The following is a 12161-nucleotide window of genomic DNA, read 5'->3' as shown; positions in this document are numbered from 1 at the left end:
TTTTCATTTGTTAGGCATCACAGTCACATTGCAGTAGGCCTTCACTAATACTTTGCACATCGTGCACCTGAACCCGATGTCGACCCCGAAGTATATTGGCCTGTCCGCTGCAACAGATATGTGGCGCACCGTATTTGGAATCCACCGAATTTTGCGTTTGAATTCTCAACTAAGTCTTGTCAGAATTTCCCTCGACATAGGCCTATTTAAAACTTTGTTTTCATGTATTTCATGTTTAGGCGTTGATTCACGATTGCAAGCAGGTGATAGGTCTTTGATAGTCAGGCCGAGTGAAAAAAAAATAGACAACGTTTTTTTTTTTTTGTTTTTTTTTATTTGTTTTGTTTGTTTTCATGTATTTCATGTTTAGACGTTGGTTTACGATGGGAAACACGTGATACGTCTTTGATAATCAGGCCGAGTGAATAAGAAAAATAGAAAACTACTTTGTGCGTTGACTTTCCGAAATTCTACAGTTTTAATTGTTATGATTTGGTGAAATTTTGATTTTCCCTCTAGAAGATACTTTTTGGGGGGTTGGATGCCCTTTAAACAAAAAAAAAAACTTTTAGTAAGCTACGGATTCTAACATTGCTTTCATCATTAGTATGTTCTGGGTTGACTCACACGAGACGAAATTAGCTGTGCCTCTATTGTGATAGGCTACACTAACAAATAAAATAAAGTCATATTTGAACGACCTATTTATTATCAGGATTAATTATTACTGCTTTTCTGATGGGTTATTACGCATATCCTTAAAAAAAAAAACAAGAAATATAAGCTCATTGAAAATCAACTGGAAACCTTAAAATTCTCTCAGGAAGGTGATTTAGGTGATTGCCGAAAAATAAAAAGAATACATTATGGCAAAGTAAAATTTGAGATAGAAAAATGACACAGGAATGATGTTTTAAACATGAGATTTCTAAATCAGTTCTGTGCAAATATCAGTTTTCAGTGCATTTATTGATCCGATTTTTACAAAATATACGATGTTTACTGATCCAGCCGATTTCACTTGAGAACTTCAATACGATATTATTTTAAATTCATGCTTAATTGATCCTTTTAATTATATATTCACAATGGATAATTGAGAAGATACAAAATAAATCCATGTATGAAAACAAATCATGTGTGACATAAAAAAAAAAATTTAATGTACATAATTGTACATAAGAGAATGTGCCTCGTGTGCAAGAGACAACAGACTTTGTCCACGTGGTAAAGAGCGAAATACAGACAACACTGTAAAATATATATATATATATATATATATATGTGTGTGTGTGTATGTATATAAATATATTTATATATATATATAATGTGAGAAATTATACACGTACAACAGCCTTGACAACTCTTGTATTAAATATATTGATATATTGTGAAAGAAATGAATAAAGAGAACAATGGTAGGCGTAGCTTAAATCATGGACCTATGAAAAGATGGACGATTAACGCGAGCATTTCTTTGATCCAATGATAGTCACCGTCACCTGGTTATGCGCATCTTAATGAGAACATACAGGTGTTGTAACAATAGCAATTACCATGACTACCAAGGGTATCTGATCACTCAAAGACAGGACAGTTTTAAATCAATATAGCCTACAGTACCACGTACATGTAGGCTATATCTGGAATATTATGGAGAAACCTGGGAAAATTGAATTTTAAATTGTAAACAATCAATTACAATATTGCCCCTATACTAAAATATGCAGACATTTCCCCCAAATAAAACACATGGAACTAAGATTAACAAAGGTAAACAAAAACTGCGCATCGATTTTCCATTATTTCATTGATTTGTTATCAACTGCACATACAATTTGTGAAATATAAATGTCCAATCACGAACTGCTTCTCGGTACAGTCCCTTCTTAGACAAGACCAATATGGGGAGAACTTGAGTTCAAGGAGCATTTTGGGGTAAAAGTTGGTAACCGGTCTATTTCACCTAATTTGAATGTGCCGAATCTGATAAGACCGGTTCCCAAGCCAATTTTTCATGTTTTGACCACCTAATTTGCATAAACAAAATGGCTGCCAAATTGACAATTCATAATCTTATTTCTACAATATTCTTTTATAATATTCGCTTTCACCGATATGGATACTGCAAAATCCTGCATACTTAACATGTACCATTTTGGAAAATTTGTTATTTTTGTTTGCGGCTAATTAATTATGCAAATTTATGCATATTTTGCAATATTATGCTATAATTTGATAATTACACCTAAAATTTTTATTATTTTGGGTACAAACAGCATTTGTATCATTATGATAATTGTTTGGCCCTTAAATATAATACTCAAGTCAATTTTTATATTTATTTTATTGTTCTTTGATATTTCTTTTGTGTTCTTGTATTTTCTGCCATTTGCTTTGTATATGTTTGATATGAGATCTTTAAAAAACTAATATCAATGGCTGACAAATACTAAGCTTCAATGATTTGAATCATTTGATAAACTTCTTTTGCCACAACTGTTAATTGTACTCAGGAACAAATACACACACATGCTCCCACACCCACACCTGTATATAGAAAGTAATATACTTGCAAGGTATATGTAGTAGACATGCCCAATATAAAAACATTGATGCTGATCCTATAATCATGACAATTACCAAATACAATGAACCCGTAAGAAAAGAAGAGTTTAGAAGTTGGAAAACCTGTAATCATGCTGAACTTAAATTTCTTGAAATAGATATATTAAAATGTTTTAAAACAGATCAAATAATCAATTAAACGTATGATTTACGCAGTGTAGTTTATCAATCGGATATAAGTATCAGTACATTGTTTTTATCCTTGTAGCAAAATTATATCTTTGATTCAGCTCCATCAGAACTGCAATCATGGCAGTTAACCAAAGAACAATTTGTAATAAATGCAAAGGGTCTGTATTACTGGATCACTTACTAGTTTTTTTGGTCATTACCGATTTATTTATTTATTTGGCAACGGTATATTTTCCCCAAGTCAACCATCAAAGTGATAACTGAAAACCACAGCTTTTATCCAATCCTTGCCTTGGAAGATTCTTTGACGAACGATACTGAATACAGAAGAGGAAATGATAAAAACATGGTGCTAAACACAGATTAGCTCCATTGTTAAAACATGGGCAAAACAAGGTTTCCAGCCCAGTCACTGCCCAATGCAGAACAAATTTTCACAGTGTGTCCTATGGTTAAAAAGTGCTAGAGATGCCCGTTGAAGGTAAACCAGCATGGAGACAATTGCAGAAGTCCAGTCTAGAGGTTATCCGGTCATGGATGATATTTTCTGCACCACCTCATGTAAGACAATGTCTGATCTCAGCAATTCTGTGGAGCAGGTAATGTGCAGATTGGCAGACATGTGATGTGTGTTTCTTCATGCTCATTGTTCTATCAAAGACTACGCCAAGAGATCTAGCCTTGCATACTGGAGATATATAGCTTCCTCACCTATTAAGACTGGAGTTGTAGTCATAATAATTACGCATATATGGAGATGACAGAACAAGATACTTCGCTTTTTATTGTTAAGCTCCAGGAAGTTGACCTTCATCCAACATCGAATCCTCAATGGGAGCACCAACAACAGCAGCTGCACGAACCTCTGTATATTTACCTTTTGGATCAAAAGTGAGGTATACAGCTGAATGTCATCAGCATATAAGTGTATACCAAGACCATGTTGCCACTTTACAGAGCCAAGAGGAATGATGTACAGTTTGAAGAACAAGGGACAAGGACAGACTCCCAAGGAACTCCATATCAAAGGGTAGTCACAGGAGACTGCATGCCAGTGATGAATACAGCTTCTTACAGCTCTGTTGGCAAGGTAAGAGGAAACCTGCCATTGGAGTGCAGAATCATCAATTCCAAAACAGACTGTCAGTCTCCCAAGAGGAATGACATGTTCACTGGTATCAAAACCGGTTGACAAGTCAAACATAACTTAGGCAACTGCTTTCCTCATAGAAAGAGACATCCTGGATCTACAATCGAAGAAATTTTCGATCTAGACTTTGATGGTGATATCTCAGACTCGCATGCAGCCTATCAGAGCTGGGTATAAGCTATTGGATGCTGTTGGGTTTAATACCGATCAAAATAAGTGGATTAATAATCACCTACAGGAACGCCAAACATGCCAGGAACCCACCTTCCTCTGAAAGATATCTTCGTTATCAATTTGAAATAGTCTATCTTATGAAGATATGAAGATGTGTGAATATTAGAAGTTCGATAAATGACCTAGAAGACATTACACAATTCACTGCGGTATTGAAAAGGTGCACTCCGAGCATTTTAACACCTGAAACAAGATCTGGTTGGTTAGACAGCAGATTCTCTATCAAGACAAAAGTTTAGGTTTTCTCTACTGTGACATGAGAATCGGACATATCTCAAGAACACAAACACGATGACTTCGATACGAACTGCCTCCGCAGAATACTTGTACTAAATTGATTTGATTTCAACAATTAGAGATCACTTTTATAATATGAGGCTGCCCTATCAATCAAGCCATCCAATGGAACACCAGCTCGATGATATAACTGACATTGATCATTCCACACCCCGAAGGTAAAAGTGTATATCAAGCTGGGGGAAGCTGGACGCCTCTAAGTTGGATGAAGCGGCAATCCTTGATAGGACAGGTGCAGTACTGCATTGGAAAAGACATATTATGGGGTTGCACATGTAATCCGTCAATGAAGTCCAATGATAAAAAATTGTTATTAAAAGGATATGCAGTGACTTATTCGTTGTGGAACTTTAGAACATCACAGTCTGGCTTTTAAAACACGGAAACTGTCTAATTGATGGATTATATGTGGGTTCAGTTCTGAGAATTTTTGTTCAATATTGGGACAAACAATTTGACGAGCGTAATGGAGAAAAACACAGGACATCTCATTTTCAGCAGACGGTTTTCACTTCATTTTGCTGAAGAAAAACACACTAAATTTATATACATGTATGTGTGATCAGATTATGTTGGTCGGGAACATAACTACTCCAAAGGATATTAAATGCAACTGATTGACTAGTATTAGGAGTTGAGAATTACAGTACTGTTATGATTCAAATTTAATAATTCATCATCTAAAATTGTAAATATGAATGGATTGATATCATAATTCAAGATACCATTTTATAATAAAAATATAAGCAATTAATAGTGACATTCGCTTGAATACAGGTTCATGAAATTCGTTGGATCTCCACCAGTGTGCTTTTAAATGGGAAGGCCCTCCGTGCAGGAGTTTACCTTTGTATGCAGATGTGGGAGTGGGTGCATCTGTTTATGCCCATGGATATATGCGAATAAAAAAGTGATTACATAATTAAATCATTGAAGTTAATTATTTTCTGCCATTGATAATCAATAATTTGACAGATCCCATAACAAAACATGTACAAAACAAAAGGTACAAAATACAAAGAAATACATAAGAAATATAAAAAAAAACAATAAAATACATTATTATTCACTGTGATATTACATTCTAAGGGCCGTACAATTATTTATAATGATGTAAATGCTATTTGTACCAAAAATATAAACATTTGAGCTGAAATTATCAAATTAAAGCATAATATTGCAAAATATGCATAAATTTGCATAATTAATTAGCCGCAAACAGAAATAACAAATTTCCCCAAATGGTACATGTTAAGTATGCAGGATTTTGCAGTATCCATATCGGTAAAAGCGAAAATTATAAAAGAATATTGTAGAAATAAGATTATAAATTGTCAATTTGGTAGCCATTTTGTTTATGCAAATTAGGTGGTCAAAACATGAGAAATTAGCTTGGGAACCGATCTGATCAGATTCAGCATAATTGAATTGTGTGAAATAGTCCGGTTTCCAACTTTTACCCCAAAATGCTTCTTAAAGTTTATATAGGCCTCTTTTTCCAAAATGTGTCTAGTCTATCTCACGGTGACGATCATAGGACCAAAGAAGACTAGTATGAAGGGAATGCTATTCAGATGACAATTACAGTCACCTATTAGTGAATTCATTATTTAAGCGATGAATGTCCATCTCTTCATAGGTCCATGCTTAAATCAAGGTTCCTCGGAGCTATCGGCCCTTTGTAAAAATTGGTGTTGCCGGAAAAAAAATGCCTCGGCCGGGAATCGAACCCGCCCCCCCCCCCCCAGCTTTGAACGCCGGTGCTTTAACCATTCGACCACAGAGACGGGTTAGTGTATAGGGCGACTTAGATCCGATTGGAATGGAGCGACCTTTTATTTTAACACGGCAAAGCAAATATAAGCCGAATGATATATTTTGGGGGTCGAAAATTGACTTCGAACCAAGGATTTTCGAGTATTATGATGCATCGGTTATAATCAATGACATATTTACCAATGTAGTGAATTTTTTGTAATTACGCTCATGAATATTAATTACCTTGCCTTGATGAAATCATTAGCCCACTACAATAATGAGAAGATGAACAAATTGTCTGTTTGCACGGTTATACAGAAAATTACTTTAAAAAACCTAATGTTTCCCTTTGCCGAGTTCAATCCAGTAAGAATAATCATGTTAATTGCAATCTATTCGTTTTTGGCAACGATATAGCTTCCTCTTCAAATATCTTTGAAGGTCAATCTTGAATCAAAGTCCATTAAGTTGTCAAACATGTTCAAACGAGTTGTAGGTTTCCTTCATTATCTAGAGTGTTCTCTTCCTGCTCGGCGGGCATCTGATGAGGCCTTAAACATTTCATGTCAATCTTTTTAGATCGCAATTTCACACACTCCCTTTTGTAAATCATACAAAAATAAAACGAACGCGGTGTTAAGTGGAATTTTTTTAGACCTGACAGCGCGAGGACCTATCAACTGGACTTAAAGTTCTATGGCAATGATTGGGCTAGCCAAATAATTGATACCATTTACACTATTCCTGAAGTCGTAGACATCTGAACACGAAATTTCTTAGTCCTTTCTTGAATGTCTTATACCTCACAGCGTATACGATTGGATTTACGCAAATGTTCAGTGTAGCAAGGATTGTTGTAATGATATGACCTGTACTGCCTATGTAGTTCGGGAGAACTCCGAAATTGAAGGCCAAAAAGACAATCTGGTTGGGTGTCCAGCAAACAAGGTAAGTAAGGTAGATTATGAGGAGAGTCACGGTGATGTTACGTCGTCGAACGTTCCTGCATTCCTGCATGGTGGGATTAGCTGGTGCTGGCGCAGGGCCAGTCCTTGAGCCATTCGTTGATACAGGCGCGACCGATGTTGGTTCGGGTCCAGAGGGCAAGTTTGAAGGTTGAGTACCGTTCGCTGCAGTCGAAGCGTCGGTGTCATCCGTCACCGCGGTCGAGACGCGGTTAAGAGAGTACAACCGCGCTGCTATGCGGACAAAGGAAAAGCCCATGATGACGACTGGAAAAAAATATTCCCAAAGAAACAACGCAACGCCGACTGCCGGCCCTCTGTCGATTACAACGCAGCGTCCACCGCGGTAGTCGAACTGGGTAATTGCCAAAACAATCTGTAGAGTTGGTGCGGTTAACCAAGCAGTTACCGCAAGCACGTACATTGTTTTGCGTTTAATACGCGTCACATACAGCATCGGGTGTACAACCGCGACGTAACGTTCAACGGATATGATCACCAAGTTGAATGTAGATGTCGAAAAGCCGCTGAAGATGAGAATCCGCGAATCCCAAAGACGGCAGTAGAGTTGGGATCCGAGGTATCCGAGATTCGGAGGAAGGGTAAACCAGTGCAGTTGAACGACGACCAATATTAAAACGATAGATGTTAGGAGGTCGGCCGTACACTGGTTTACAATTAACCAGTTAGTGTGGTTCTTGAGGGATTGACGGCGTAAAACGACAAAGCAAACAGAATTCCCTAGCAGTCCCATGATCCCGAAAAGAATTTGGAACGATGTCGCTACCATTAGCCCCAAGCTTGCCCCTGACGGCGATTCATCTATCTCAGACGAATTCGGCATGATTTATCACTATTATGAATTTTCTGAAGCCCGGAGTGAAGATGAAATTTTGATAGAGGAGTAGCGTTCGATGTTGCCTCCAAAAGTCACCCAGCACAATGGAATGAAATGCGAATGGAGCACATGCACTTCACGATTCCGTCAAGAATTATCGATGTGTTTTATCCCTGATTTTTTACCCGAAATGGCTGGAACCTTAAAGTCCACAACAAATCACAGACATTCCACTGTTACTCTCTACATTCTTTTGTACTTTTCATCACCCCCCCCCCCCTTCCTTCTCTCTCTCTCTCTCTCTCTCTCTCTCTCTCTCTCTTTATATCTCTTTCTGTCTCATTTCCTTCACACAATCTCCTGATGACGTGAGTTGAGCTAACAGCCAATCGCGGTTAGAAATGTCCTGGTCTTTTTTACTACTATAGTGTTACCACGTGACTGAAACTGTTTCCGAGACAGAGCATCAGTGATGTTACACTCCCCGTCGGCTGATGAAAACAAGAGAAAATATATGAATTGAAAAGAAAGGGAGAGCAAGGTAGAGTAAAACGATCATCTAGTGCAGCCTTTGAGCATTTAGGAAACTCAAGCAATGTCATGTTGATTTCTATTCTTGCGAAACGAATTTGTTCGCACATTAGGCCTATAGGCCTATATGTTTGAATTTGAAGTTTTTAGTTACCATAGTTCCTCTCATATCATTAATTTCAGTCATAAACCTAAGCTGCATTTCACAAGGGTTTCACCAAAATAGGCCCATTCAGTGCACAAATGTCAATGGTAGGCCAAGAGACCCGAAACAATTTTAAACAAACTCTCTTTCTCTTTCTGTGAATGTCACACTCCTTTAGCCATAGCCGCACACATTGTTTTTTCAACAAACGAGCGCGCGCACATTCACATCCACACACATTTCCCTACTTGCAAAAAAACCCTCTCCGTTTTGAAATCCTAGCTTGTACCAGCACCCACACTGATTTTCATTTTAAATTGGTCTTCCAACTACTTGAAGCCATTGAATATCCCCTCTTGACGTACGAAGATTAACTTATAAATTAAAAGTCTGGTCTTTATATTATTCATTAGGATCTGAAGGGATAAGCAAAAATTATTTCCAATCAAAACGAGTCACTGATAATCCATCACTCAACCTCTCAGAAAAATGACATTAAGATTTTTCTCTTATTTTTCAAAAATTATATTCTATCCACTGTTTGTCAATCACCTTTTTATGAGATTATAACCTGCTACGCCTACTGTCCGTAAAATTGGGGCAATTTATGGCTAGTGATCGATTCATTGCCCTCACACATTTGCATCTCCCCGAAAAACTGCGATAAGTATGTTTCAATCATACCTCTTGTTTTCTATATTTTTTCATTCTATCCCTTCATTCTTCTATTGACCATATAAGATTACTTCATCAATGGTGTAACAATAGGTATTAACAATATTCTACCGTATATACTCGTGGGTATAGTAAAAAACGGACCACGGTTTATGATAGTTCACTACGAGTAAATCAAGAAAAACGGAATGATTTTTGTGTATGTTTAATATTGAATTTGGACAGTGTTTCATCCAGTTTTTGCCACATCTTTGATGGAATTCCGGGATATAACTTACAAATGAGAGGGGCTCATTCGTGTAAGGCAACAATGTCAATTGGCCAAATGAGCATGAGCACACAAATCACGGCCTCCATATTAATCATTCAAAATGAGCCCACAATTTCACCAAGCGAAGCTAAGATAAGTCTTGATGTCAGAAAATTGAACCGTTTTGATATAAATACATCGATTTAAGGATATGAATATTGTTATAATTCACCACTTTGGTTGTCCACAGAATTTTCTTTGTCGGAATATCTCTTTCTATTTGTACAAATGAGAGAACACAAGCAAGCAAACCGCATTGATTATATTTTGGATCTTATTTGATGATTCTTGAAATGAAAGGATGCTTTATTTCATCTGTTCATTTGATTGACTTAATTATCTGAGTAACCTGATTTTACTTAGACATTGAAGTAGTTAGAAAATATCATTCGATAAATGTCATCTTTAGTGTATTCTGGAACACTCTTAAAGGATCGTGGCCATAATGATCTTTTGAAAATTCCCCATGTTCTTAATAATATTCTTATTTTGTATTATTCGGGTAGAATAATGATGGTTTTCCGACACAAAGCATAATTAATCCCCAAAGCGCCAGTACGAGGATCATGGTCTGGACGATAGGGGAATAGAAAGTGCTAATTATGAAAACGATATGAGAGCAAAACAGAGAGAATCTACAGAAAGAACGACAGGAGGGGGAGAGAGAGAAATAGAAACAAAGAGAGATGAAGACAGGTAAAATTGCGATGGGGGATGGTGATACACATACGTCGAAATCGGACTGAGGCCGGCGTGTTAACGGCACATTTTGGTAAATTACCAAAATGTGTAACTTACCCAAATGTGCCGTAACTATGTAACGGCACATTTTGGTGACTGCACCTTTTGGTAAATTACCAAAATGTGCAGTTGCAAAATGTGCCGTAAATTTGTGACGGCACATTTTGGTAAATGCACAGTAAATTTACCAAAATGTGCAGGACATTGATGGTACATTTTGGTAACTTCTGGAATTATTCGCTCAGTTATACTCATTCATTGCATTAAACCTATAAAATACCCTGTAACTGCACAAGGAGGACATTTCATTTGATCTGTATTCTCTAAAACCACACCGGCTAAACAAATTTGGTTTACCATTATTTTTGTCTAATATTGAATTGGTCTAGGATTTAAATGATCTAATACCTACTACGTCCAATGCCTTTTCGTGCAATGACCATGTCGCCTAGTGCTGTTTAATCCAATATCATTTCGTTCAATAGTCATTTTGTCCAATAGCCAGTTATTTTATTTAATTTCATTTCTTTTATTTCCACTCCAACATTAACATTTGTTTCGTACATTTTGATATACAATTTAAAGCAAGAAAACATAGCAAATTTCTATGTACAATAATTATAATCAAAATTGTCATATAAACAGGTTGGGAATGGAGGAGGCTGCTAAGAAAGCGGAGTTTTAAGGTGCAGCCTCCTAATAAAAAAAAATTAGAGCCACTTCTTTCAAAAGCCACTTCGTCTAAGTAAGAACCATTTCGTCCAATAGCCACTTTGTCTATGAGTCACTTTGTCCAAAAGCCACTTCGTCTAAGATTCACTTTCTCCAATTACCAGTTAGTCTAAGAGCCCCTTGGTCCAAAAGCCACTTCGTCTAAGAGCTCGTTCATCCAATAGCCACTTCGTCTAAGATTCATTTCGTCTAAAAGCCACTTTGTCTAAGATCCATTTCATCCAATAGCCATTTCTTCTAGAACTACTTCATCTAAATACCACTTCGTCTAAAAACATTCTGTCCAATAATCATTTCATCCAATAGCCAGTTGGGCCAAAAGCCACCTCGTCCAATGGCCATTTGGACTAATGTCCTTTGGTCCAACACCCACTTGGTCAAATCAACAGTTGGTCCAATACTCACTTGATCTAACTAACAGTTGGTCCGAGAGAGCAATAAACAAATACTAAAAAACCTCGCAATATTCAAAACAAACGAGACCAAAAACTATATCTCCTCAAAAATATTAAATATTTAATGCACATTACTCTGCCCAATATCACTGGTTTTTATTTTAATATCAGAGTCATAAAATATACCCTCTAGTAAAAGAATTCAAATGAAGCAAAACAAAATAACGGATCTCCCATATTTGATTACATTCATCGGATAACTAACATGATGTTATATTTATGAGAAGAATAAATTGCAACACCAAAAGTGATCAAGTTTGAGAAAACTGGTCATAAGCTGAATGCGTCGCAGAAATGGACCTGGAAAACGGGGGTGCTGAAGCACCCCCAAGATTTTCATCAGGGGTGCTGCGTGTATTATTTTCCATATATAGGCAGCACCCCAGGAATTCTGGACGGTGTGATAAAATTGGAAAATGTAACCAAAATTACCTATATTTTTTTAATAGAAACCCTTATTGTTTGGGGTCAAATTTCTCGGGACGAAAATGACCTTCATTTGGAATTAAACTTTTTTTTTGCTTGTCAAATTGACATCAGCACAATGGGCGGGAATCCCAGGGGGACAGG

General features: G+C 36.8%; 1 protein-coding gene across 1 annotated transcript; it reads right to left on the bottom strand.

Annotated features, from left to right (window-relative positions):
• Positions 1–6883: 6883 nt before the first annotated feature.
• Positions 6884–8008, bottom strand: LOC129279555 (G-protein coupled receptor moody-like). The gene has a single exon (XM_054915659.2). It carries the CDS (start codon positions 8006–8008, stop codon positions 6938–6940), a length of 1071 nt encoding a protein of 356 aa, XP_054771634.1. The 3' UTR covers positions 6884–6937.
• Positions 8009–12161: the final 4153 nt, after the last annotated feature.

This window comes from Lytechinus pictus, chromosome 16, assembly GCF_037042905.1.
Source record: "Lytechinus pictus isolate F3 Inbred chromosome 16, Lp3.0, whole genome shotgun sequence".
Taxonomy (NCBI): domain Eukaryota; kingdom Metazoa; phylum Echinodermata; class Echinoidea; order Temnopleuroida; family Toxopneustidae; genus Lytechinus; species Lytechinus pictus.
Note: the sequence above shows the minus strand (reverse complement) of the source record. Positions and strands in the feature narration are given on the sequence as shown.

Bases quoted from the DNA above. Each gene is read 5' to 3' on its own strand.
- LOC129279555 (XM_054915659.2), bottom strand. From the start codon at position 8,008: ATGCCGAATTCGTCTGAGATAGATGAATCGCCGTCAGGGGCAAGCTTG.